General features: G+C 54.9%; 1 protein-coding gene and 1 long non-coding RNA gene across 8 annotated transcripts; one reads left to right on the top strand and one right to left on the bottom strand.

The window, feature by feature from the left end:
- Positions 1 to 932: 932 nt before the first annotated feature.
- Positions 933 to 14,685, bottom strand: LOC111775589 (uncharacterized). The gene is made up of 3 exons (XR_011423133.1): positions 14,045 to 14,685; positions 3,032 to 3,111; positions 933 to 1,646 (listed from the first exon to the last, which is right to left on the bottom strand). It is a non-coding gene; the product is annotated as an uncharacterized lncRNA (long non-coding RNA).
- SLC16A5 (solute carrier family 16 member 5) lies at positions 9,943 to 26,123 on the top strand. 7 transcript variants are annotated; one of them, XM_070226929.1, is made up of 7 exons: positions 9,943 to 10,008; positions 13,602 to 13,937; positions 15,105 to 15,287; positions 18,137 to 18,395; positions 20,922 to 21,065; positions 23,687 to 24,496; positions 25,232 to 26,123. In XM_070226929.1, the coding sequence occupies exons 4-7, from the start codon at positions 18,197 to 18,199 to the stop codon at positions 25,480 to 25,482; spliced, it is 1,404 nt and encodes a 467-aa protein (XP_070083030.1). In that variant the 5' UTR covers positions 9,943 to 10,008; positions 13,602 to 13,937; positions 15,105 to 15,287; positions 18,137 to 18,196; the 3' UTR covers positions 25,483 to 26,123. The 7 variants fall into 7 exon arrangements, with proteins under 7 accessions (XP_070083030.1, XP_023507816.1, XP_070083028.1 ...); XM_070226927.1 differs by lacking the exon at positions 9,943 to 10,008 and adding an exon at positions 12,587 to 12,748; XM_023652048.2 differs by lacking the exon at positions 13,602 to 13,937 and having other exon boundaries at positions 9,947 to 10,008.
- Positions 26,124 to 27,605: the final 1,482 nt, after the last annotated feature.

Genomic DNA, 27,605 nt, shown 5'->3' with positions numbered 1-27,605 from the left:
GACCAGGTGTCTTCTCTCTCTGGATTCCCCGCCCCCCGCCCCCCCACGCACAGGTGGCCAGACTGAGAGCTGGCACCTGACAGACTAGGGTTGAGGTGTTCTGTCTGAGTTCCTGGCTTAACGGAGAGCTGGGCAGTTAAGCTGGAGGAACCCAGGCTGACCTCAGACCCAAAAAAGAAAGGCAGAGAGCCCAGATCCAGGCCGGGGCTGGGGCTGCTGACCCAATGCTCAGAGCAGAGGGGCTCACACCCGGGAGGGGGTGTGGAACTGAGGCTCTCCTGCCTGGGGGCTATCCGTACACCACTCCATCTTCCTCAGTATTCCTGAAAGCCGCCTTCCCCGCCCCCAGCCATAGGCCCACCAGACTCAGCTCCCAGAGGGTACACTGCCGGAAAGGGAAGGAGTTTGATCGACACGCAGGCCTCTGCCATACCACCTGCCCAGCAGGATGTGTGGAAGTCTGCCCAAGAGGCCGAACCCCTGCCCGGCGGGCCACTGCCCTGTGACCCTGGCAGGCACATGACTGGGGACTCAGCTCCTTCTGAGGAAGCCACCTGGGCATTTCCAGCCTCAACCAGCCACTTGTCCCTGTGGTTTCTCATGCGTGGGCTCTTGGTAAGGTTAATAATTGGCTCTGAAGAGGAAATGCTACAAGTTACAGGAGAAAATCCCTGAGAAAATGTAGTCCAGAACTAGGCCAAAGGGTGCCGTCCGGGGGTGTGCCTGAATTCCACCCTGGCCCAGCCTGTTCTCAGAGAGATTAGTGACCCTAGTTTCTCGTTAGGAGGGGTCATTTGGGAGCCGGGGTGGAGCAGGACACAGCGGGCACAGGGTGGGCTCTGGAGGTCCCGCGGGGTGGGGCGTCCGTCGGTGCCTCTGAGCAAGTCTCGGCCGTGGTCTCTTGCTGACCTTCTCGCCGGAGTCCACTCAGCACCATTCCAATCGCTTTTATTCCCCACGGGCTGCTGCCCATGTTGACGGGTAGGAATGAAATCAAAACCTTTCCCCGATGTTCAGGAGAAACCTTTCAACCAAAAAGCCTCAATCTTGCCTCCCCACCTCCCCATCTTTAGTCCTCCCTGCCAAGGGGCTGTAGGTTTCCTCATCACTGGGCCGGGCCGAGGTCAAGAAATTCTGAGGAGGTGAATGCGTGGCCCAAGGGGACAGCAGAGGTCTGCTCTGGCTAGCTGCATGGATCTCAGAGTCCTTCCCCATTGGGGAGCTGACGAGGAGAGGGCTACCCTCGCCAGCTCCTTCTGTCTCTGAAGGACGCTTAGTCCAGGGTGGTATGTGATGCTGGAACCATGACACCCTCAGGCACATGTTGGTGTGAAATCCACATCTGAATGTAAGAGGGTATTATTTGCTTTCCCAAAGCGTTACTCATTTGCAGTTCCTGAGCCCCTAGGGATCCACAATGATCGTCCTGCGGGTCCTCAAATACTTTTCAGTATTTCAAAAAGCTAAATGGGGGGCCACCCCATGGCCCAGTGGTTAAGTTCCCACACTCTGCTTCGGTGTCCCAGGGTTTCGCCAGTTCAGATCCTGGGCGCGGACATGGCACCACTCATCAGGCCACACTGAGGTGGTGTCCCACATAGCACAACCAGAGGGACAGCTAGAATATTCAACTATGTACTGGGAGGCTTTGGGGAGAAGAAGAAGGAAAAAAAAAGATTGACAACAGATGTTAGGTCAGGTGCCAATAAAAAAAAAAAGCTAAATGGTAAGCAGTTTCGCAGGTCGGTGAGGCAGCCCGGCAAACCGAAATGTCCGGGGGGTGGTTCTCATGGCAAGGCGTGTGCCTCATGGGGGAAAATATCATGGAGGGGGACCTCTGGGGTGCAACATCAGCCAGTGCTCTTGGATCGCCCACGTCAGTGGGCAGACCAGGGAGGGGACTGTCTGTGGAATGCCACCCACACACCCCTCACGCCTTCTTGCTCCTGCCTGAGCACTCGACGACTATTTTTAATGTGAGTCCAAACAGGCTGTAAACTACTCTGTCTCCAAGGATTATTTCACTTAAAAATTTTCTGTGTTATTCCTTACAAAAAGATTGTGTTACCTGGGTAGTTCTCAAGTTAATTCTTTTTGCATTTTCTATAAAAGTAATTTTGCTTTTACTTAACAAACATATAGTGCCTATTATGTGCCAGTCACTCTTCCTGGCAAATATGAACTTACATGATCCTCGTAACAACCCTGTTGACAAAATAGGAATGGCAAGCAATAGGACATATTGGAGTTTATGAGGAAGCCATTTGGTATAAACCTAATTCGGCCTGACTTTGTTTTTTTCCAAAAGGGCCTGACATGGCCATCGAGCATGCATTGCATATCTGCTTTAAAACATTTCCCATGGCAAGAACAAATGCCCTTAAGATAAAGGCGCAACTTCCCCCCACATTGGCATTTCCTTAAGGATAAGCATCTTTCCTTAGGCTAGGAACTGATTGCTGCACTCAACTTTGACCACCCAGCTCACCTGTGACCACCTAGCTCGAGACAGCAGACCTGCCACCCTGCTGTGTTCACCGAGACAGAAGACCTACCTGCTGTTTCCATCAATCACTGTGCCGAGAGAGCAGTCTCGTGACTATTGTAAAAGGGACATTTCAATCCTATGTGAAACATCCTGTGTCGGGGGATATAACCACTCTGTGCACCCCACTTCTTTGGTGCCCTTTCTTCCTTTGGGAAGAAAGGCCCCGGGCCATGGTCCTCAGATTTCAGCTCAGAATAAACTCTCCCAAATTTTCATTTATAGATTGGTTATGGATTATTTTCATCGACACTGTCAATAAGTATTAATTATTCCCATTGTGTGGATGAGGAAACCAAGGGCGAGAGGTTAAATGACTTGTCCAAGGTCAGGACAGTGTATAAGTTGAGGAGCCAGGATTCAAACCCAGGCTGTCTGCTTTTTAACCATTGTGCTACACTGCCTCTCCTACAGTGTGTTCATCGTAGAAAATTTACACACTACAGAAACACATAAAGAAGAAGAAAAAACCATGTGTAATCCTACCTTCCAGAGGGAACCTCTCCCGGAGTGTTTCCTTCCAGTCTTTTTACACAGAGCTATGGAGCAGCTGAAGATGCTGACAGCTAGAAGATAGAGTTACAACTCACATCGTGCATTTTCGCCAATATCATACTGTGTGCATTTTCCAAAGTTACTTTCAGAATGCAAAACTGGCTTGTTCACTGGCTGCATGACGTCACATCCCACAAATCTGTCCCGTAGCTTTGTTCTGTCTTTAACGCCTTCCCTGGGTCCCTCTGGAGGTGGATGGCAAGTGGCAACCCAGCCAAAGGTGCAGATAGTGCTTCCTCCATGTTACTCCAAGTTTCACCCAAACTCAGGAGGGTCAAAGTAGGGGCCAAAGGATGCTGACAGACGCAACGGTTTCCACCTGCCTCCTCATCCTGTCCCACAGGTGGGAGAGCGTGGGAGCAGGACCAGATGACAGGAGCCTGGGAAGGAGTCTTAACCCTTCTCTCCCCTAAGGGATGGTGGTGGCTGGAGGGGGAAGGGAGAGGATGTTTGTGGGAGCCTCTGGCAGAGGCCCCACCTGCCGTGTAGTCGTTACGTGATGGTTGTCAGGAGCATCTCACCCAAGAGAGCATAACCTCAGCTCTGTGCTTTTCCTGTGAGGAAGGCACCTGGTGGCCGCCCGGACCGAGTCCCATCAGCTAAGGAGAGATGGGCCATCTCCAGCCTACCCTGCTGGCCCAGTCTCACCCCACCATCACCCCCCCCCCCCCAGCTCCTTGCCACAAACATCAGTCTCCAGTAGCTCTCATGGGCTTCATTGCCAGCCCCATCCATTCTGCTCCCCAAAGCATCTCTCCTCCTGGCCTCTGCTCAAGCTGTCCCCTCTGCCTGGAGCACTCTTCCACCCTCCCTCCTTCCTTACTCCTGTTCATTACTTACTTACTCATTACGTACTCCTACTCAGTCAAGACTCAGCCAAGAGGCGCTGTGTTCCAGAAAGCCAGTCTTGAACCCCCCTCTCCCTAAGCCAGGTGGGGTTCCCTCCTCTCTGCTCCCACAACACTCTCTGCCTATGTCCCTCCTGGCACCACCTCATTTCATGTGTGAATCCTCCATCAGACACAGGGACAGGTTGGGTATTTCATCTCTGTCTCCAGGGCTTAATCGATGCCTGCCACATAGCAGGTGCTTAGAAAACGTTGACCGAGGACTGAAGGATGCCTCCAGAGGTTGGAGGGTGAGAGGCCACTCAGGTCCTTTCCTAGGACAGGTCAGGCTGCGTGTGAGCGGCCCAGGCATGGCTGCTCACTTACTTCCTTGTCCTCCCTTTGCCACCCCTTTGCTCCCTCCTGAGGCTGAGTCCGCTTGCCCTCTGATCCAGGTGGGAGCAAATGACCTACCTATTCCTCCTGTTTCCATTTCAAGCTTCCCCCAGCCTGAAGGTTCTGTGAGGCTGAGGCCCCTGGGTGTATGAGGGGAGAGACACACCCCTCTCCCAGCTGCTGGTTCCCGATCTGTAGAATGGCATGGATGAGGACGCCACTTATATTTGCTGAAGACTACGTGACCTTCAGTGCTTCTCAAGCCGGGGGGCTGGGAAAGGTGATGCGTTCGGGGCAGAGGCGAGGCAAGCGAGGCACTCACCTCAGGCACAAAATTTAAGGAGAGGTGCCCCAAACTCAGGAATCAAGGTAAGATATTAATGCGGTATTTTACAAAATCAAAATGAATACAAAAATCCATGATGGACAGAATACCAAAATTGTAAATAAAGGGGCCCGCCCGGTGGCACAGCGGTTAAGTGTGGCACCGCTTGGCATGCCATGCTGTGGCAGGCATCCCACGTATAAAGTAGAGGAAGATGGGCATGGATGTTAGCTCAGGGCCAGTCTTCCTCAGCAAAAAGAGGAGGATTGGCAGCTGTTAGCTCAGGGCTAATCTTCCTCAAAAAAAACAAAGTAAATAAAAAGCAGGTGTGACCCAGTGCTTGTGCTACCTGCCTCGTGCCCCTCAGACTAACCCCAGCCCTGATTCCAATAAAAGTTTATTCATGAAGGCAGGTAACCACTCCACTGGCCATATAGTTTTTTCATCTGATTTTCTAAAAATATTGCATTAGGGCCTGGCCCGGTGGAATAGTGGTTCAGTTCCACACTCTGCTTCAGTCGCTCAGGACTCGCCAGTTCGGATCCTGGGCCCAGACCTACATACGGCTCACCAACCCACGCTGTGGCAGCATCCCACACAGAAGAACCAGAAGGACTTACAACTAGGATATACAACTATGTACTGGGGCTTTGGGGAGAAAAAATTATATATATTGCATTAAATTAGTATTTCTCTTGATTACTGAGTTTTGTTGGTGTCCCTGTAAATTTCCCAGGAAAGTGCCTCACTTGCTTCACCCTAGTTGAAGGTGTCACCTGCCTGGAGGGGCTCCTGGAATGTAGCTGGGCCAGGGGGAGGTGTCAGGGATGTCAAATGTCCTGTGCTGGTCAAAACAGTCACGCCTTAAATGCCCGTTAGTAATGTGTAGGTGCACTGATACTCCAAATGAAAAGTTAAATAATGTTTGTTAAGCCGCTCACCCTTGCCCAAGCAAATGTCAATCAAAGTGTCAGGAGCCCAAGGGCACCAATCAAAGGCTTTTGGCTCCCTGCCAAGTGTTCTGGAAGCTGAACCTTCCTGTTGATGGCTACAGATCCGTCCTGCCTGGAGGACATGTGCCCTGGTGCTTTGTGCTTCACACGCAGTTGGAGATGACACCCATGGTTAGATTTCAGCCCAGTTTGCTCCAGTGGCCCACAAAGGTCCCCGAGTGGCTCCTGTGGGCTAGGCACAGGATTCCTCATGGGAGACGCAGTGGCAAGCAAGACAGCTCCAGTGCAGGCTGGGGGGTGGGAGGGACAGGCCCTAATGTTGGCCACTGAGGTAAGTGTATCTAGACACACGCTGAGATAAGTAGGATGAGATAAGTAGGATGACCGAGGAGCCATCCTACACCAGGTGCCCCTCAAGAGGAGAAGCTGACCTGAGAAGCTGACCTGAGTGTGCACCACCTGGATACAGGGGTGGTGGCTGGTGGGGGTAGAGACAGGTTGTTTTGCCATGTCACACTGAGCTTGCCACCGTGACAGTCCTCAACAAACGTTATGTGGTGGTTAAGTACACGGACTCGAAAGCCAGACTGCCTGGGTTCAAATCCTGGCCTTGCCACTTATAACTGTGTGATCTTGGACAAGTTACTTAACCTCTCTGTGCCTTAGGTTCCCCATCTGAAAAAAGCAAATTAATGATAGTATTTACCTCATAGAGGATTTAGCAAGTTAACCTATGTACCTAGCTATTTTTACACTTTCAACAAATATTCACTGAGCTGGGGTGGTAGACAAAGAGGGAAGAATATTGTTCCCCTCGGTCAGGCAGTAGGGACACAATGCTGAGCTAAGACAGACTCAGCCCCTGCCCTCCTGAAGCTTATGATCTAGTGATGGAAGAAAGAGAGGCTCATCACAGAACTGTGCAGATCAGGAGTCAGGGAACTATGGCCCATCACCTGTTTTTGTGCAGCTTGCCAGCTAATAAAGGTTTTTACAATTTTTTTTTTTTTGAGGAAGATTAGCTCTGAGCTAACATCTGCTGCCAATCCTCCTCTTTTTGCTGAGGAAGACTGGCACTGAGCTCACATCCGTGCCCATCTTCGTCTACTTTATATGTGGGATGCCTACCACAGCATGGCTTGCCAAGCGGTGCCGTGTCCGCACCCGGGATCTGAACTGGCGAACCCAGGGCCGCTGAAGCGGAACGTGCACACTTAACCTCTGTGCCACCGGGCTGGCCCGGTTTTTACAATTTTTAATGGGGAAAAAAATCAAAAGAAGAATAATATTTCATGACATATGAAAATATATGACATTCAAATTTCAGTGTCCATAAATAGCTTTACTGGGACGCAGCCATGTTTGTTTGTTTATGGGTCGTCTGTGGCTGCTTTTGCCCACAATGGCAGAGTCGAGTAGTTGCAACCGAGACTGTCCGGCTTGCAAAGCCTGAAATATCTACCATTTGGCACTTTTCAGAAAAAGTGTGCAATGCCTGACTTAAATCAATATAAATGTACAATAGTGGAAAGGGCCAAGAGGAGAGGTAGATGTGCTAGGAGGAGGAATAATTGGGGGAACTAGCCTCACTCGGGAAATCAGGGAAGGCTTCCTGGAGGAAGCGATGCTTGAGCTGCAATCTGAGATGACAGGGGTTATCCAGGCAAAGAAGGTCAGGAGGGTGCTCCAAGCCAGGAGGACAGCAGAAGCAAAGACCCCGCAGCTAGGTGGGCACAGCAAGCAGAGAAGGCTCGGGTGGCTGGAGGGCAAGGAGTGAAGGAGAGCAATTCGGGACCGGAAGGGTGGGCAAGGGCCAGGCTTTGAGGCCACACCAGGGGCTTGTCTTCATCCTGCAACTCCTGGAAAGCCACTGCAGAGTTTTAAGTAGGGTGAGCAATGGGGCAAGACCAGACTTACATTTCAGAAACATCAGTCCAACTATAGTGTTGAACAGAGATTTGGGGTCTGAGCTGGACAATAGTGGCTGTGGCTGGTCTGGGAGGGGATGGTGGTAGGGATGAGGGCAAATATTCCTACTGGAGAAATAGTAGGAGGTAAAGTGAGTAGGACTCGCTTATGGGTCGGATATGCGGCACAGGAGAGATGGGAGGTCAAGAAAACTCATTGGCTCTGACTCAGACACCTAAGTGGATGTTGGCTCTGCCATATATTGAAATAGGAAACACGGAAGAAAGGACAGGTTTAGCAGGAGTGGGGGTTGGGGGGGCAGGATGGTGTTGATGGCAAGTTCCGGCTGATGTTGGCCTTGGGGGCCTTTGAGGCACACAAGGGAAGGTGCCAGTTTGCATATCTGGGCTAGATGTATAAAATGTGGGGTCGTCAGTGTACGGGTGGTGGTTGGAGCCATGAGTGTAGAGTGACAAGAGAGGGTGAAGTTCCAGAGCCTGTGGAACTGCCATTCGAAGGTCAAGAGTAACCGAGAATGGCCAGAGACGTGGGAGGAAAGCCAGGAGAGCATGTTGTCCTGCAAGCCCAGGGAAGACCGGATCTCAGGGAGGCGGGGGCCAGCGGGGTCAGACGCTGTAGGCAGATGAAGACTAAACACGTTCACTAGACAAGGTAACATGACCAGAAGGGGCAGAAGTTTGTCTTTAGAGGGCAGACGGAGGAGGCGAGGTGTGGAAATGGAGCCAGTGAGAGGGGACGCCTGTCACACCACGTCTGGCTGTAGAGGGGCTGGGGCAGGAGCTGGAGGGGGATATGAGTGGAAGGAGGGTCGATTTTTGTTTGTTTCATTTCGGGAGGGACCCGAGCTTGTTAAAATGCCAATTGTACACAACAGCCTATCTGTATGATGATCGGAATTCCTCTGGGTAGATTTGTGCCCAGCAGAAATTTTAGATTTAGCAGGAAATGCCCAAAACCGCACCGTTCCTAAGGGAAGAAGGAGACTAAGGGAGGAAGGGGCAGGCCAGGAGCACTGGGGAAGACCCCTCAGAGGAGGTGGGTCTGGGGCTGCACCCAGAGGACAGGGGACTCCATCGGGCCACAAATGCACACTGGGCACTTGTACTGGGTTGAACAGCATCTCCCCCCACCAAATTCAAGTCCACCTGGAACCTCACAACGTGACCGTACTTGGAAATAGGGTCTTTGAGATATAATTGGTTAAGATGAGGTCATACTGCAGTAGAGTGGACCCTAATCCAATGACTGATGTCTTTATAAGAAGAGAAAACGGAGACATGGAGATTTACAGACACAGAGAGGAGATGGAAGGCAGAGACGGCAGTGGTGCATCTACGAGCCAAGGATTGCGGGCCGTCACCAGAAACTAGGGGAGAGGCATGGAACAGATTCTCCTTTGGAGCCTCTAGAAGAAATTAACCCTGCCCACACCTTGTTCTCAGACTTCTGGCCTCCAGAACTGGGAGAGAATAAATTTCTGTTGTGGTAGGACCCCCCAGTTTGTGGCCCTTTGTTACGGAGCCCCAGGAAGCCAACGCAGCACCTATTGAGTGTTACATGTTGGGTGCTCTGCCACACGCTGGAGATACCAAAGTGGACAACCCCCCGGGAGCTCCTGGCTCTGGGAAGCTGTGACATCAGGGGCCACCAGGGAAGACTCTCTGGAGGAGGGGGCACTTGGCCTTCGACTCACAAACAGCCAGGCTTATCCAGGGTAGTAGGGTAGCGCCTGTGTCAAAGGAGGGAGGTGACTAAAAGCCTGTCAGGGCTGGAGTAAGGGAAGGGAAGAGAGCAGCAGGAGACTAGGGGGGCCGGGAGAAATCCGGCCGTGATTCTGGAGTGCTCTGGGAATGGGGGAGGGAGGCCCTCAGGGGAGTGGCATGGTGGATTGCATGATCCAGGCTGAGTGAGGGTGAGAGAGAAGGCTCAGGAGGTGAAGGGAGGGCACGTGGGGGGAGGGTGGAACAGGAATGCACATGCGGTGGCAGTGGGTGAGCAGATGAGTCCTATGTGTGAGCTCTCGAGAGTGTGGGCTGGGAGTACAGGGAAATGGGTGTGCAGACCAGAGCCCCGCCAAGGTGTGGGCAGAGTGGTCCATGAACTCAAAGGTGGGTGGGAGCTTTCCAGTGCAGCCCCTGAAAAGTGGGCTCTTGTAGATGATGAGTCTGGTGATTTAGGCAGAGAGGCTGAGGAGAGAGATCCTATCAAAGCTCAGGGTCTGGGCCGTGTGGGCCTGAAGCGGCCCCAGCATCAGGAAGAGAGAAGACATATGGGTAAGATTGAAAAGGAAAAGGGCAGAACTGATGATTCGCTGTTTATGAAGCAGGCCCCTGACTGTCAGAGAAGGGAAGTAGGGCCTGGTCTGAAGAGGAAGTCGGTGAGGGTGGTGTGGGGACAGGAAGTTGGGGTGACAGGAAATCACAAGGAGATGGGCCTGGAGCTCCAGAGAGATGGAGTGGGCTGGAGAAGAGAGTCTGGGTAAGAGAGGCAAGAAGGGGGAAGCAGGACAAGGAAGGGGGGCTCAGGATGAGGGGGTGCCCCAAAGCCATGGGAGCCCCCCTCTGACAGCCCCTTCCTGGGCTAAGAGGGGCAGAGGGGACCTTTGCAGCAAGGGTTGTGCTGAGGTTACAGTTCTGGGAGTGCCTGCCTGCCTATTTATGACCATCGCCCCTTCCCACACACCTGAAATCAGGGCTCAGCACAGGGACAACCCCAAGGCAGAGGGCATGTGGTCACCCTGTGGTTTCTCCTGTTGTGCTCCCCAGCCTTAGGCAATCTCCCTGAGTGGGACAGATCAGGGATCCCTGTCCCCTAGGAGGTGGGACTGAGGTGGAGCTGGGGCCAGGGGTAGTGGGTGCCCCAACATCACAGCCAGCCCTGGGACAGACTGTGCCCTTCAGGTCTGAGTTCAGGGGCCTTCGGGGAGATAGCCAGCTAGGTGGCACGGCCTAGACTTCTGGGACCACGTGCCCTGGGCAGAGTAGGGCAAACAGGCCGAGGGGGCGAAGTGGACAAAGGACAGAGCAGCTGTCCTGGAGCTGGAACAGGAGGGGGACTGCAAACAAGAAGGTGCAGAAGAGCCAGCTGCATCCAGGAGACATGGCAGATCGTCCCCACTGTTCCAGCACAGGGCACTCTGGCCATGCTAGGGACACCACAGGGTCACAGCAGAGGCCAGGACCTGGGGAGAAGGGCAGAGAGACCAGGAGCCCATCCTGGAGCTTTCAAGTCATTAAAATATTTTTAAAGAATCCCGGGCCCTGGGCTTGGGGTGTTAAGATGCTGCAACTGGGGAGTGACTTCAATGGACAGTGCTCCACTCCTTCACTCAGCCAGTGAGTCAGTCCCTGGACGGCACGTAGAACCGTGTTCCGTACATGCTGGTCCTTATTATTACTACTATTACTATTTTTTAAAGATTTTATCTTTCCTTTTTCTCCCCAAAGCCCCCTGGTACATAGTTGTATATTTTTAGTTGTGGGTCCTTCTAGTTGTGGAATGTGGGATGCTGCCTCAGCATGGCTTGATGAGCGGTGCCATGTCTGCACCCAGGATCCGAACCAGAGAAACCCTGGGCTGCTGAAGCACAGCATGCGAACTTAACCACTCGGCCACGGGGCCGGCCCCTGGTCCTTATTATTACAGCTATTATCATCCTGTGCTATGCACTGTGCTAAGTGCTGGGAAAGCGTTATCAATGGGGCAAGAAAGCTCCTAAGCCTCAGGGAGCTTAGTAGGGGGGACACACAACACTCAGTAGGATTAATACCTCAACTTGGGAGGTCTGTGAGGCCTTCCTGGAGGAAGGGTCTTCTAAGATGATACCTGAAGGCCAACCAGGGGCTAACTAAGTAAAGACAAGAATCACCAGGACAGGGGCCAGCCACAAGGCCTAGTGGTTAAGTTCAGCGCACTCCCCTTCAGCAGCCTGGGTTTGCGGGTTCAGGTTCCGGGTGTGGACCCAGCAACCCACATATAAAGTGGAGGAAGGGGCTGGCCCTGTGGCCGAGTGGTTAAGTTTTCACTCTCTGCTTCAGCGGCCCAGGGTTTCACAAGTTTGGATCCTGGGCACTGACATGGCACCACTCATCAGGCCACGCTGAGGTAGTTTCCCACATAACAGAACTAGAAGGACCTGCAACCAGAATATACAACTATGTACTGGGGGGCTCTGGGGAGAAGAAGAAGAAGAAAAAAAGAAAAGATTGGCACAGATGTTAGCTCAGGGCTACTCTTCCTCAGCCAAAAAAAAAAAAAGAATCACCAGGACAGGGTGTTCCAGGGAAAGGGAACAGCCATGCATGTGCCAAGGTCTCAGGGGTTCAGCCAACCAGCAACTGAATGCGGTGGTGGTGGAGGTTATCATTATTGACGTATAGCAATTGTGCTATTAACTACTAGTTAATTACTATTAATTCCTGCAGATTTATGATTTTGAGCAGGTGCCTCAATTCCCTTATCTGTAGGGTGACAGCCCTTCCAACCCGGGGTCCCTGGTCACCCCCCCTCTTTGACAGCTGTCATAGGCCCCTAACAGAACTGGGCCTTGTGACTAGGCTGTGAGCTCAGACTTGCACTTACGGAACATAGTCACACAGGAAGGCTGGGGAAGGCTGTGGGGACGGCCTGTGGGAGCCACAGACGCTGGCTCTGAGTGCTGCAGCCACAGTAGCCACGCCCCAGCAGGGTGAGAGCCTCATTCTGGAGAGGTATCCAGAGTCCAGGATAGTGCAGGGGGTGTCCCCACAGCTCTATCAAATTCATCTTGATGAAGTAGAGGTCGAAAGTTAGGGTGGGGCTCCCCAGAGGGCACTGGAGTCCTGGGAAACCTCCTTGGTTGATTTTTTCTGAGAGTTAGAGCCTGCAGGAAGGCCCTGCTATTGAGTTCCTGGGTCCTGCCAGAGTCCCAAGGGATGGGGTGGAGGGCTGCATGCAGCGTGTTATGAGTACCTGGGGCAGGTACTGCCACTCATAGTACTGGGCCAGGCTGAAATACGGGGTACTGAGATGGTGCAGACCCCTGAATGTGATCCCCTCTGTCCTCCATACAGGACCTCCCAAGGTCTGGGACCATCCCTATAGGACCACGGGATAAACTTAATAGATCCCATCCCCTCCTCCCAATGGTTGTATCCCAGGAACCAGAGGCCAAACTGAATATCCCTCCATGTCAGAGCTAACCCAGCACTGGGACTGTCGGCAGGAAAATGAACCAGAGGCACGGTGATGGCTTATGTGCCTTACAACTGGACACAAGTATCTCCTACATAATTCCCCCAAAAGTTAAGCTATCCTAGTGGGTGGGAAGTGGTATCTCATTGTGGGTTGGATTTGCAATTCCATCCTACAGTGAATAATGATGTTGAGGGTCTTGTCTTTTAGCACCCTTTTTTTTTTTTTTGAGGAAGATTAGCCCTGAGATAACATCTGCCACCAATCCTCCTCTTTTTGCTGAGGAAGACTGGCCCTGAGCTAACATCCATGCCCATCTTCCTCTACTTTATATGCAGGACGCCCACCACAGCATGGCTTGCTAAGCGGTGCCATGTCCCCATGCGGGATCCGAACCTGCGAACCCCGGGCCGCTGAAGCAGGATGTGTGAATTTAACAGCTGCACCACCGGGCTGGCCCTTATCACACTTTTTTTTTTTTAAGATTTTATTTTTTTTCCTTTTTCTCCCCAAAGCCCCCCGGTACATAGTTGTATATTCTTCGTTGTGGGTCCTTCCAGTTGTGGCATGTGGGACGCTGCCTCAGCGTGGTCTGATGAGCAGTGCCATGTCCGCGCCCAGGATTCGAACGAACGAAACACTGGGCCGCCTGCAGCGGAGCGCGCGAACTTAACCGCTCGGCCACGGGGCCAGCCCCCCTCATCACACTTTTAAAGCACACTTTTTTATGTGCTTGTTGGCCATTTGGAGAAAGATCTGCTCAGATCCTTTGATCTGGGCACGCTTTCTCCCTCCCACTTCTGGGGCTCTAGAACCCGGAGCGGGAAAATCGACAGGCAGGAAATTGAGCTGGTGGGCTATGCAAATTACATGCTAACGACATGCAAATAAACCCTCAGAGCCGAGTCTCCCCCCTCCTACCCCGGGCTGCTGGACGGTCCAGGCCATCAGAGGAGAGGGCCAAGCTGAGAGGAGAGGTGCTCGCCCTGGCCCCGCCCCGCCGCTCCGCGCCCTCCCACCTCCGGGCGAGGCCTCCTTTCTACACTTCCCAGCGATTCCGAGGTGGTCCCGCCCACCGGCGCCTGCGGCCCGCCCCTCCCCGGGCGCGGCTTTCCGCGTGGTCCCCGCCGCCGCCCGGCCCGGCGTCCTGCCGCCTCCACCGCGGGCGGCCCGGGCCGCAGGAAGCCGCGCTCTGCGGGAGTGGAGCCGTCCCTCCGCCGGGCCTGTGCGACCCGGTGAGCTTGCTGCCCGGGCCCCCTACTGCCCCCAAGGCGTTCTCCCGCCGGGATCCCCGTCGGCGCCGTCGTAGCCCGCCCCGCCCTGGGCCTCCCGGGCCCCTTACCGCCGGTGGGGGGTGAGGATCCAGAAGTCTTCCTGTCCATTCCTGGGTTGCCCCGGCCTGGGATGACTGGGGTCCCCCACGCCTGAGGGGGGGGCTCTCCAGAGCGACTCCTTGCCATCCACTGCCTGGGGGATTGGGGAGGCACGGGCACCACCCAACCTGAAATCTACACGCCGACGCCGGGCGCCGACAGCGCGTCCCAGGAGCCCCACCCGAAGAAGATCCGTCCTGGGGAAGGCGGGAAAGCCGAGTAGAAACCAGATCCAGGACGGCAGGCTTGGGGCCAGGCTGAGAAGAGGTCGTGAAGTCCCTGTTACCAATCCCATCCCCTTTCCAGGCTGTGGTGAACCGGCCCCCAGCGGGGAATGTGGGGGCCGCATCTGGGGGCAGCGAAGGGCGAGTGGTGACTTGCCTCAGCTCGCTCACCTCTGGAACTCCTTGCTTCCTGCTGGAGCCCCTGCTAGTTGAGGGCTTGTCAGCCCAAGCACAGACTGGCTCTTGCTGCTCTCCTGCCCAGTGGGAGCCCTACTGCTGCCCCCAGTGTCCTGGGCTCCAGGCCTGGGATCTTGGCTGATGTGAGGCCTAGGGGGGAGAGAGGGTCTCCAGAGCCTGCCTGAGGCTGCTCATTCTTTCCCTGCTCTGGGGCTGGTGGTTCCTCCTTTTTCTCTCACCAGTTCTGCCAGCATGGGAGAGGAAGCAGCTCCTCCACTCTTGACACCTACCTCCTGACCCCAAACCCCTGCTCACCGCTTTGACCGTGCCTGCAAGCTCAGAGGGACAGAGAAAGGATTCTGAGGGCCTAGGGAGGGCTCTGTCATCATATGGGAAGCCCTAAAAACAGAGTAGGGGCTGTGTGGAAGGGAGAAGGACAAGAAATGTCATCTCAACTTGTGCCCTGCCCGCAAACCCAGCTTCATACCCCCCGGGCTCGGAGACGGCCTCGCTCTGGGCTGGGGGGGTCCCTGAGAGCTGAGGTCGGCAGCTCCCGTGGAAAGCTGCTCACCTCCAGTCCCCAGAAGTGAGTGAAGCGTCTCTAGCTGAATGTCCCTCCATGTGCCAGGCAGTGATCGTGACTCATGGTTCCCAGTATAAAGGAAAGACCACTTCCCTGCCTGGGCGGAGGCGGAACCAGAGCCCCCAGCCCCATCTCTTTCTGCCCTGCTTGAGTCTCTGGAATGGACCTGCCTGCCAGGAAGCCTTGTCGCCTTTGGTCCTGGGCTTGCCTGCCCCCTGGAGAACACAGGTGGGTTCCATTAATTTTGTGCTCTGCTGGAGGCTGGGTGGGATGTGTGAACAGGTCCCTCCTCACAGCGTAGAAGAAGGGAAGAGGGGTGGGGGGCGACAATGACAAGCAAGAGAGTGATCCACTCCAATGTGATGTGAAAACTACTATTAAGGAGAGAAACACAGGAAGGGGGCCTAGCCCAGCCTGGGGTGGGGGTCAGTGTCGCTTCCTAGGAGTGCTGCCAGGGCTGAATCCTGAAGGACCAGCTGGACTTCTCTCTGGCTAAGGATTTCGGAACCTCAGCAGCCAAGTTCCTGAGGCGGGACCAGCTTGCTTGGGGAGGGGTGGAGGACCAACTGGACAAAAAAGCTATGGGTGTGACCTAGGAGTTGCTGGGGGTTTGGGTGGAGACAGACCCTCCTGGAAGGCAGAGTCCACAGGGGAGCTCCCAGTGGGAGGCCAGGAGTTCTCAGACTCAGGAGGCAGGGCTCCTAGCGTGCAAAGAGAGAGTAAAGGTGCTTAGGGTTTCCTGGGCTCTGATTGTCCTACGAGGCCTGGAGGGAGGAGAAGTTGTGAAGAGCCAGCCCCACTGGAAAGTTCGGAGAGAAGGTGGGTACAGAGTGAAAGTCAGAATCCTGGACAAATTCACCAAAGGGCTGCCCAGGGAAGTGGCTGCTGAGAAGGGCACTAAAGAGACCTCTCCATGGAGAGGCAGGGCAAGGATCAAGAGATCCAGGGAGAGTGGGGACGGGGGGAGCCGCGCTGGGGTCCAGCCTCCAGGCCCCACCAAGTGTCTCCTCTCTGATCTCCCCTCCTCCCTGCCACCTCTGCATCAGTGACAGCTGGGTCAGTGACAGCGTACTGCTCTGAAGGGAAACAGTCAGGGTCCCGGGGCTTAGGAGTGCCAGCGGTTGGGGGGCAGAGAAGGGAAGGGCAGGAGGAAATGAGGGGGTTGGAGGAAGGCTGGTGGCCCTTCTGGGAGGAAGAGGGGAAAGTGGCAGGTCGAGGAAGGCTGAGGGGCCAGGATGTGTTGGGGAGGAGGGGAGAGCAGTGGAGGCTTGACATTCAGGTCAGCACAGAGAGGATCAGGTGGCACCGGTGGCCTTTCTGTTTGCTGAGGGAACAGAAATCCTGGCAGAGGTGAGAGCCAGTTTGCTGGAGGAGCCTGCTTCTGAGGTTTGCTCCAAGCCTGGAGCTGGGCCAAGAGGATGGGGCTGGCGCATCTCTGGGGCCAGTGTCACATGCAGGGGCCAGGAGGGCAGAACGTGCACAGTGTGCACTTGGGGCTCGAGGTCACGCATACACACACACCCCCCCTAAAGCTGAGAAGATTGGGACACTAACCTTGGCAGGGCTCCTGGGCTTCCTCTGGGCGGGAGGAGGCTTTGTGCCCAGAGAAGGGATTGGAGCCTGTGAAGCAGGCGGTTCAGGGTGGATCCAGCTCAGGGGCTGTTTTAAAGCTCCTGGGCCTGGGGCGAAGGTGTGGGGTGCTGGGCTTGGCAGGAAGAGAGGGTTTCATATTTCTGATAGTTTCTATGGATCTTCCCAGGACCTGGGGCTAAAAGGAAGGAGGCTGTGGGAACAGCAGCTTGTGGGATCCGATCCGTAGGCTTTACTGGGGCGAAGGCTGCTCCTGCTGCCTGCTGCAGCCTGAAGGCCTGAGTGTGGGTGAGGCCTGAGGGCGGTGGGGGACGAGGAGCAGGAGGAGAGCCAGGATGGAGGGAACTGGAAAAGGGCTCTGCACTTGGGGAGCGGGCTTTGGGGCTTCGAGGCCTGGTTATGGCAGCTTCTCTAATGAGGGGGAGGAGCCCGGGTGGTGGTGAGGAACTGAGATAGGACTGAGCCAAAGATGGGAAGGGGTGTGTGTGTGTCTACATAGCGTGTGACGCTGTGTGTTTGTGTCTGTATGTCTGTGTACATTTGTTTGTATGTCTCGGCTTGCCTGTGTGTGTCTATGTATGTGTGTGTCTATGTATGTGTATGTGTGTCTCTGTATATGTCTGTGCATGTCTGTATGTGTGACTATGTGCGTGTGTGTGCCAATGTAAGTATGGTTCTCTGTGTCTGTGTGTGTCTATGCTTGTCTGTGTGTATCTTGGTATACATCCATGTGTGACTGTATGTATCTGTGTGTGCGTGAGGTATATGTGTGTGGTGGGATGCTCAGAGAAACCCTTGCAGGTGGTAGACCATTATTCAGCATGATTATGGAACTTGACTCTTGGCCATGAGCTCCTTGAGAAAGGAGCACTGTGGGCCGATTTCAGAGGGCTTCGGATGAGCTCTGAGCCTTCTCCTTGAGAGCTGCTTGTTGGGTGCTCTTGTGAAGCTGTTCTGTGTACACTCCTTGGCTGCACCCAGCACTGGCTTGCTCCCTTCAGCCTTCACAACAGCACTGAGGGTGAACCTTGCTGTTACCGTGGCATTGCGAAAGTCTGTTTGTGTGCAGGAAGCCTGGTTAAGAATGTTTGAAAACTTCTCCTTCTGTGCCTCTGGGGGCATTGGACTACACTGGCTCTAAAGGTTTCTACAAGCAATTATCGAGGGCTGTCTGTGTGTGGGGGCTCAAGGCTGGGCCAGGAAGTCCTGCTTGCTGACAATCAACTGATGTAATGACTAGAAAGAATTCCACCCCCTGCCTGTTCCACTGATCACTCACCTGCCTGCCCTCCTGACACGCTGGCTCTGGGAAGTGGGTGAAAGGAGATGCCAAGGCCAACTCGTGGGCCCTCTGGCCACCTCCCATGGGGCGGTGCCCCTCTGTGATACGTGGTGCTGGGGCAAGAGGAAGGGACAGTTTCAGCTGCCCTGGGAAGGTGGCAAGTGGCCCGGGCAAAGGCTAGCAGCTCCATTCTGTCCCCTCCCAGGTGGCCCAGGCAGTGGTAGCAGTGGCCGTGAGGCCGTGGCAGCAGCATTCGTTGCAGAGGATGCCCCAGGCCCTGGAGCGCCCAGAGGGCTGCTGGGCCTGGGTGGTTCTGCTGGCTTGCCTGGTGACCCACGGCCTCACCCTGGGCTTCCCTACATGCATCGGCATCTTCTTCACCGACCTGCAGCATGAGTTCCAGGCCAGCAACAGTGAGACCTCCTGGTTCCCCTCCATCCAGATAGCCGTGCTCCATGCTGGGGGTGAGCAGCTTGGAGTTGCCGAGGGAGGGATGAGAAAGAGGCTGGGGTGGGGGAGGAAGCCTCAACCTCCCTGGCCTCCTGGATCTCTCTCTCTTGAGGCCACAGGTTTTGCCTAGTGGGGTGAATTCCTAAGATTTCACCTGATTTCAGCAAGGCCACCCCTCCCACCCACCCTCCTCCCCCTGCTGGAATCTCACTGGGCTGGGCTGGGCTGGGGAGAGAGAGAGGGTGGAGAGGTGCCTAAGATGCCAACCCAGTCCTCTTGTGGGGTGGCTGCTGGAGCATCAATCCAGCACAGCACAGATTGGAGGAGGAGCGGCTTGGGGTCCAGCTGGGTGATCTCTGAACCTGAGCTTCTTCCTCTGCAGTATGGGGGTAGCTCCCAGCATCCTGCCCACCTCCCACATGGGATCGTAGGAAAGATCACATGAGGCCCTGGCAAGTGCTGAGAGCTGGGGAAATGTAAGCAGCTGTGAATTATTAGTATTTTGGAGACCCTCTTCAGGGGCTTCAGGACAGGAAAGGGGGCTCAAGGAACACATTAGGAGCAAGGTGGGGGCAGGGCGAGTGCCCCATCTCTCACCAGGAAGCAGAGAGGAGGGTTGCCAGGGTTGGGGAGATGGGGGGAAGACAGCCCCCCCATTTGCTGGTTAGCTCCTCTAGGAATGTGACACCTCACCCTGACCCCAGCAAAGGGGGAAGGCCTGGGGCTACAGCCTTGGCCTCTGGGGCCTGCCTTGCTCCTGGGAGGTCTCTAGGGAGACTCCACAGACAGCCACCTCAAGGGAGGGGCCTGGCCAGCTGGGGCTGGATCTCACGGCCCACAGGGCTCTTGCCATGCATGTGTTTGCTCACACCCTGACCTCATCTCCTTGCCTACCTCCTGCCACTCCCTCCATCTGGCACCAGCAGCTTGCTTGTTATTCCAGGTCCTTCCTTTGAATTGGGAAGGAGGTCAGACTGGAATAGATGCCACCCTTGCTGGGATGACTCCTGAACCTGCTGCCCAGAGTATGGACTCAGGGCTAGGGACCGGCCAGGCCTGGCCCAGACCGCATGACAATTTTGCTTGCAAGGTTGGGGCAGAAGTGGGAGTCTCAAATGATTGCTTCCACACAGCCAAAATGGGGTCTGGGCCAGGCGCTGGGAACCCGGCATGCAGTGGGGACCCCCACTCACCAGCCAGCTTTAGACTTACCACTCCCTAGCAGACATGCCAGCATCTCAGTTGGCCTAGGACTCCTGTCTGTCTGTCTCTCTCGTACACACAGCTTTAGCCTATGCTTATTCAGAGTATGTAGAAATTTTAAACTTGAAAGTACCCTTGATCCTAAATACCCTGCCCCCACACATTTTAGAGAGGAGGAAAGCAAGCAAGCACAAAGTACAAGGCTGCCCAGGTTACAGAGTAAGTCAGGGCAGAAGCAGCACCCCACCCCAGTACCCTCGGTTATCTCAGCTAAGCTGGCCCACGTCCCCACCTCCAACTCAATGACTCAGGGCTTTCCCCTGTACCTTAACAGTACAGGGGTTGGGAAGATGGGTGGGTCACTGGTCCTGTCCACCCTAAAACCTTGCCTCTTCCTCTAGAGCTGCCACTGCTTGATTATCTCTGAGAATGGTCTGCTCACTTTCTGTGTCACTGCCATACTCATACTGGCTCACACCCACACATCCCCTCTCCACCGCAGATGCACACATGCACACACCCACCATGTGCACACACATTATCTGTCCTTTTGGCTGCACTCTGGGAGAGTAACTGGAGAAACTCCATCATGTATACTTGGGAGCAGAGCACTTGGTGAATGGGGCCCTGTGAGATGTCGAGGTGCAGCCGGCTAAGACTGGCTCTTTCTACTCTGGGTCTGGGTTGGTGAGAAAACAGCTCAGGGTGGGGGTGGGGTGGGGGAGAACAGGCCCTCTCCACCAGGAGCCAAACATGTAAGACTTTGGTGGTGGCTGGAGTTGTGGGGAGAGGGGAGAAGGCAAGCCACCAGATGTTCTCCAGAGCCCTCCAGAGGCCAGTGCAAGGGGTACAGAGTGGCGCAGGGGCTGGAGGTGCTCACCATGATTTAGATGCCCCAGGATTCTTACCCGCTGAGACAGACAGACCCCAGTGAGGGGCGTTCACCCAGGTTATGAGCCAGTCCTGTTTTACCCAGATGGAAGTGGCTTCAGGTCATTGCAGTGATGGGCCTCAGTCTGTACCTTCGGATCCTTGTCAGGGTCAAACTGAACATTTGCAGCATTGCACCTCACAGCTGGTCTGACCCCTCATTCTGTAGGGGAGCACACTGAGGCACAGAGAGGGATCAGCCTTGCTCGGGCCCATAGCTAGTCTGTGGCAGGGTGGGGATCAGAATCCAGGCCTGTAGGCTCCAGGGCGTGTGCCTTTTACGCCACCTGGCCAGTTCCTGCTGGAACCCCCTCCCAACCCCACTCTCCTCCTCTCTCCGGACCCCATTATTCAGCTGTCACCTGCTGGCTGGCTCCTCATCCCTGCCCTTCCCTGCCTTCCCACAGGACCGCTGTGCAGCATCCTGGTGGGATGCTTTGGCTGCAGACCGACAATGATGCTGGGGGGTGTGCTGGCGTGCCTGGGCATGGTGGCCAGCTCCTTCTGTGGCACCCTTGGCCAACTCTACGTCACAGCAGGATTCATCACAGGTGACTGTCCTTCCGTTATGAGAGTTACTGGGCACCTAAGAAGTGCCAGGCATAAGAGAACAGGGCAGGCAGAGCTCTCAATCTTCTGGGGCTGCTTACAGACACACCTGGGAAAGGGACAGTGAACAGATAAATAAGAAGCATTATTTCTGATCGTGACAAGCACGTGAGAAGACAGGAAAGCCGAGGTGGTAGTATCCTGGCTCGGGTGGAGGTGGGCAGAGGTGAAACAAGTAATGAGGCAGGGTCGGGGACGTTGCTCCTCTTGACAGTGGGTTCGGGCAAGGCCTCGCAGAGAAGGTGACATTTGGGCAAAGCGCTAACAGAAGTGGGGGAGTCTGCCACTAGGCTCTCCGGGGAAGGGCATTCAGGCAGCGGGAACAGCAAGTGCAAAGGGCCAGCAGTGCTCAAGGAGCAGTGAGCACAGGGCTCAAAGGGGTGGGGTGGAGGCCAGATGAAGTTCAGTTCCTTAAAGGTTTGTAGTGAGATGGGAAGCCATTTGAGGGGTTTAGGCAGCTGGTGAGTGATGTCATCCAACCACTATTTGTAAAGCTCCTCTCCAGTTTCACTTCAGCTTTGAGAATACACTGTAGGGGGCTAGGCTAGGAGCAGAACAGGCAGGGCCGTGGTCATAACCCAGGCGTGAGGTGGTTGTAGCTTAAATCAGGTGGTATGATAGAGGTGAGAAGTGGTCAGGTTCAGGATTGCATGTGAGGTGCAGAGAAGAGTCAAGGGAGACTCAAGTTTCCAAGAGCCAAGGAAGGTGACACCAAGGCTTTTTAGCCCTGAGCCACTAACTACAATGGGGAAACAAGGGGAGGAGCAGGTTTGCAGGAAGATGGGAAGCTCAGGTTTGGACGAACCCGGTCTGGAGTTCAGGGAACAGGCCCTGAGCTGGAGAATCAAGACATGGCTAGGGGCCGGCCCCGTGGCTGAGTGGTTAAGTTCGCACGCTCCACTTTGGTGGCCCGGAGTTTTGCTGGTTTGGATCCTGGGCCCAGACATGACACCGCTCATCAGGCCACACTGAGGTGGCATCCCACATGCCACAACTAGAAGGACCCACAACTGAAATATACAACTATGTACTAGGGGGATTTGGGGAGAAAAAGCAGGAAAAAAAAAGATTGGTAACAGTTGTTAGCTCAGGTGCCAATCTTAAAAAAAAAAGAGAGAGAGAGATGGCTGGCATTCAAGTCTTGATAGGAGGTAGACAGCCCTGCTGTCTAAGAGAATGAGGGTGGATGGCTAAAGAGGCCTGAGGACTGAGCCCCAGGACACCCCAGTGTTTAGTGATCTTGGGAGGAACAAATGACAGAGAGGTAGAAGGAGAGCCAGGAGGGTGGGGTTTCTTGAGAAAGCAAGTGAAGAAAGTGTGAGGAGGAGGGAGTGATCGACTGTCAAGCTGCTGATGGATCAGACTGAGCGAGGACAGACTTCATCTTTGGATTTGACAATGTGGAGTTTAGTGACCTTGATAAGAGCAATTCTGGAGCAGGGGTAAGGGTGAAAGTCTGACTGAATGGTGGGATGGGTTCAAAAGACAACAGGAGGAAAGAAATTGGGGGCAGCGGAGATAAACAATACTCCCAAGAAATTCAGTGAAAGGGGAGCAGAGAAACGGGCCGGTACCCAGAAGAGGCTGTGGGGTCAAGAGAGGGTTTGGTTTGGTTTGGTTTTAATGGGAGAAATAACAAAGAAGGAGAATGACCTAGTAAAGAGGAGAAAATGGATGATAGAAGAGAGCGGGAATTTGCTGAAGGGATGCGTGTTTGAGTACGAGATGCAGGTTGGCCTTGACTGGGAGCATGGACGGTCCATCGTCCCAGAGGGGAAGGCAGGTGGTCAGTGGGAGTGAGGAGGGGGAGGTGCTGGGCTGCACAGAGGAAGAAGGCCCAGTGGTCATGTAGGAGGGCGGGAGAGTAAACAGACGAGGGAACCACAGTGGCATCACAGGCAGCCGGAAGGCCTGCCTGAGGCTGGTGGTCGTGGTATGGTTGTGAGCTTTCTCTGCAACACGTTCAGCTGTGTGGGGGCAGGCACAGGGTAGCTAGGGAGGTGGCATCCAAGCTGAGTCAGGAGAGGAAAGTCTGGGGGAAGCGTATTCTAGGCAGAGGGAACGGCAACTGCAAATGCCCCAAGGTAGGGGCAGCTTGGTGTCCAGAGGAAGAGAAGGAAGCTCATGGGGCTTGATCGTGGTGAGTGAGAGAGAGTGGCATGAGATGGCACCCAACAGGCGGCCATGGGCCAGACCATGCAGAGCCTTCCAGGGCATTGTAAATACTTTGGCTTTTTTTCTAGGTGTGCTGGGAAGTCTTTGGAAGGTGTTAAGCAGGGGAGAGACTTAACCCGATTTAGGTTTTTAAAGATCACTCAGGTGCTGTGCCAAGGGGAATGGGTATGCCCCCTGGCAGCCTGGGGAGGGCAGTTATGAGGGGCACGATGCTCTTGGGGAGGTGGTGAGGCAGGCTGATTCCATCTTAAATCCCTGGGGACCTGGCAGTGGGTCTAGGCTAGAATGGAAGGAGGGCAGACATGAGACATGACCCCATGACCCCAGTTCTGGGTGAGGGAGGAGGCCCCAGAATGCCCTCAAGCTGGTCTCCCCTCTCCCACCACAGGCCTGGGCATGTGCTTCAGCTTCCAGGCGAGCATCACCGTGCTGGGCTTCTACTTTACCCGCCGGCGGGCGCTGGCCAACGCACTGGCCTCAATGGGCGTCTCCCTGGGCATCATGCTCTGGCCACTGCTCTCCGGCTACCTCCTGGAGGACCTGGGCTGGAGGGGCACCTTCCTTATCTTCGGCGGGGTCTTTCTCCACTGCTGTGTCTGCGGGGCCATCGTGAGGCCTGTGGCCACCAGCATGGCCCCTGAGACCAAAGAAGGCTCCCCTCCACCTTCCAAGACACCTGCGCCCAGCTGCTTGGCAGCATGTGGCCGGGCCATCCAGCGCCACCTGGCCTTCGACATCTTGTGGCACAACGTGGTCTACCGCATGTATACACTGGGTGTCATGTGGATGATCGTGGGTTTCCCATTGCCACATGTCTTCCTGGTGCCATACGCCATACGGCACGGGGTGGACGAGCACAGAGCAGCCCTGCTCATGTCCATCATTGGCTTTTGCAACATCTTTCTACGGCCCATGGCTGGGCTAGCGGCGGGCCGGAGGGACTTTGCTGATCACCGCAAGTACTTGTTCAGCCTGGCAGCCCTGCTCAACGGGCTCACCAACCTGGTGTGCACAGTGTCGGCCGACTTCCGGGTGCTGGTGGGCTACTGCCTGGTGTACAGCGTGTCCATGAGTGGCATTGGTGCCCTCCTGTTCCAGGTCCTCATGGACACTGTCCCCATGGATCAGTTCTCCAGGGCCCTGGGACTCTTCACCATCCTGGAGAGCATCTCCATCCTCGTCTCCCCTCCACTGGCTGGTGAGGCCCTGGGAGGGAGGGCGGCCAGGTGTGCGCAGGTGTGGCCTGGGTGGGCAGGGTATGGGGGTAGGACAAAGGAGGACAGTCTGGACAGATGTGGGCCCTGACCAGCATCCCAGGGGTATAGACTTGGAACCTGTGATTTTCCCAAGCACCCAGGGGGCTGGCTACAGCCTCTTCCCCAGCTGGCACTCAGGGTATGGACAGTTACAAATAAGCGTCTTCCTCCCAGACTTACCTGAGTCCTTCCTCCTCCTCTTTGTACCTGTGTTGTCTTTTCAGTAAAGTGGGGATGGTAGTAGAGTCTACCTGGTAGGCTTGTTGTGAGGATCGCAAGTTACACAGTAAAGCTTAGTGGAGAGCCTGGCGCACAGTGAGTGCCGTGCAGGAGGAGGTGTAGGTGGGCCCAGGGTGTGACTGAGCAGATGTCCAGGACTCCACTGGCCCTTGCGTCCTTGGCTTCCTGCTGCCAAGGGTAAGGGTAACATGCCTTTCAGTGCTCTTCCGGCCTAAGGACTCTTCCTGCCCGGGCCAGAGCAGGTTTAGGATTTCCTCTCCTCTTTTCACTCAACAAATATCTATTGAGTGCCTACTAGGTGCCAGCTACAATTCCTAGTAATGGGGATACAGCAGAGACAAAAATAAGATCCCTGCTCCCGCAGAGAACAATGGCGGCGGGTGGCGGGTGGGGCTAGGAACCCCGAGCAGTGGCCTAACTTGCTGTCTGTCTCTCAGGGTTCTTCCTGGACATCTCTGACAACAACTTCAGCTATGTTTTCTACATGTCAAGCTTCTTCCTCATCTCATCTGCCCTCTTCATGGGTGGTAGCTTCTGTGCCCTGCAGAAGAAAGAGAGGCAGGGCAGGCAGGCAGAGGGGGAAAGAACCATCACAGAGGCTGCCCTGGAGCAGGCCCTCAATGTGGAGGGCACAGATGCTTCCGAGAAGCGGCTGTACACCGAAATCATGTATGTGACTAGCCTCTGAGCTCCAGGATCACGTGTGTGACCGGCATCTGAGCCCTGAGGTCAGTGAGTGACCACTGCCTCAGCCCAGGGATGGGATGTTCGGCTGGTTCGCCAGGAGCTGGGGTGAGGGCTTCCCAGGAAGCCTGAAACCAAAGGCCATCCGGGCCTGCACATCGGGACTCAGCCAGGAGCTGGGACCTTGGAGGCTGCCCTCCGAAGACTCAGGGTTTCTTCCAACTAGCAGAATCCAGGAGCGGGTCCTCCTGACTTTTTCCTTGGGTACCAGAGTACCTGGGGCCCAGAAAAGTGGGTCTGAGCCCTGCTCGAGTCTCACGGTTGGCTTGGCTCAGCTGGCTGCCCACTGCTGCTGCTACAGCTCAACACACTGGACCTTCTAGTCCAGCCCGGATGCCTCCGATATGATCTCTTTGTCCTTCTCTGGCTTCCAGACAGTTCCAAAGAACTTACCCCACGTCTGAGGCCCTTCTGGCCCGCTCTTCCCAAGCGACCCAGCCCTTGCCCTTAGAACTGCCCCCAGAACAGGCTGCTGGGCCTCATGCTGACTGGAACCTTGGGAAGGAGGGCCTTGTGAGAGAAGGAGTTGTGACCTGCAGTGGGCCAAGCTAAGGTTTAGACAGATTAAATGTTGCGTGGAGTGTCTGTCCTGGCATCTGCAAAGAACTGAGGAGAGCGTTGGGTCCTAGAACCGGTGAAGTCTGTGGTTCCCTGCACACTCAGCGGGGCCTGCTGAAAGGGTCTCCCTCCCTCCTTTGCCCCACCCTGTATCTTGGCCGAGAAGATTGGTGCTAGGGTCGGGGGAAGGCAGACATTTGACTGACCATGGGAGGGGCAGGATTGAAAGGCAGGGCCCCAAGACCTCTGTGAAAATGGAGCTGCTTTTGCAACAGAAGCCCTTCCATTCTCCTCTCCTGTCCTCTTCTCCCTGCTGTGTCAGAGGTGTCACCCGTGGGGTAAGCAGCTGGCCGAGTCCACCCCTGCTCCCTGTCGGCCTGTGCCCGTGGCCTGGAGGTCAGAGCTCCCACACATACACTTTTCTGGTGCCCTTCCCTAAACTCATCACTGGGGGCTGGCTGTCATCAGCCCAGTCTCATCCCAGCAGGGTACCAACCAAGGGAATAGAAAAACAGAGTTTGAATTACACACAGAAACATTTTCTGCAGCAGGTTATAAACCCTGTGAACTAATGAAGCTGGAAAACAGGCCTAGAGTAAGTTTCCCCCTCCCCCTCCAGTTTTACCAGCTCAGCAAGGGCTGTACCCGCCCAGGACCTTGTTTGTTGATTCAAGCTCAGCCAGGCTTCAATAAGAAAACCTTGTCAGGAGAATTGATTTTATTTTCATAGCCTGGCTCCAGCCTTCCTCCTCATGTCCAGCTGGGATGAGTAAGCATCCTTAGGGATAGCCTGTCTTCTCCAGGACCCAGACACGAATGCCCCCTCATGGCCAAAGAAGGTAGTGCAGAGGTGAAGCAAAGGGTTCTGTGCTGCGATAGAGACCTGAGTTCATGTTTGGCTCTGCCACAATTTGTTGTGTGACTTTGGGCAAACTGTTCACCATCTCTGGGCTTTGAAAAAGGAGGAAGTTGGCCTGGATAAGCAAAAAGTCTTCCAGTTTGGAAAGTCTGACCCCCACTGCCTTCCTGCTCCCCGCCCAGTCCTGTGCTTGGCTACCATTCATAGCTTATGCACTGAAGGGGAATGCTTGGGCACATTTCACCAGGTCTTGTCTCCTCCATCTTAATTGAATGGAAGAGGAGGGAGATGGGGCCAGTGGGTAGGTGAACGCTTTTGGTGCTAGTAGCCATGAGGCTTTGATGCATCTGCTAATAGGCCCATTTCCTTAAAACTGATTTCTTTTATGGAAAAAAGATAGCAGTGAACATTCAGCACAGGCGACTTTGACTTCATCTGCCTCCAGGCAAGAGTGGCAGTAATCTCTGGGCAGAATTCCTTCAACAAATATTTGTTGGGCATCTACTGCCTGCCAGGGACTGGGCAGAGAGGAGTAAGACCTGGTTGCTGCCCTCAGCACAAAACCAAGGACAGAGCATTCTTCCCCAAGGAGGAGGGCCCCTGAGGCCTAGGAAGTTACAAATAAGGGAGGATGGGGTGGCCTATCTGAT

Source organism: Equus caballus, chromosome 11 (genome assembly GCF_041296265.1).
Source record: "Equus caballus isolate H_3958 breed thoroughbred chromosome 11, TB-T2T, whole genome shotgun sequence".
NCBI lineage: Eukaryota > Metazoa > Chordata > Mammalia > Perissodactyla > Equidae > Equus > Equus caballus.
Note: the sequence above shows the minus strand (reverse complement) of the source record. Positions and strands in the feature narration are given on the sequence as shown.

Excerpts from the sequence above, each read along its gene's own strand:
- SLC16A5 (XM_070226927.1), top strand. The coding sequence starts at position 12,698 with ATGTCAGAGCTAACCCAGCACTGGGACTGTCGGCAGGAAAATGAACCA. Across the intron at positions 13,938-15,104 it reads CGCCGGGCCTGTGCGACCCG|GCAGTGATCGTGACTCATGG; the intron begins GTGAGCTTGCTG and ends TCCATGTGCCAG. Across the intron at positions 15,288-18,136 it reads CTGCCCCCTGGAGAACACAG|GTGGCCCAGGCAGTGGTAGC; the intron begins GTGGGTTCCATT and ends GTCCCCTCCCAG.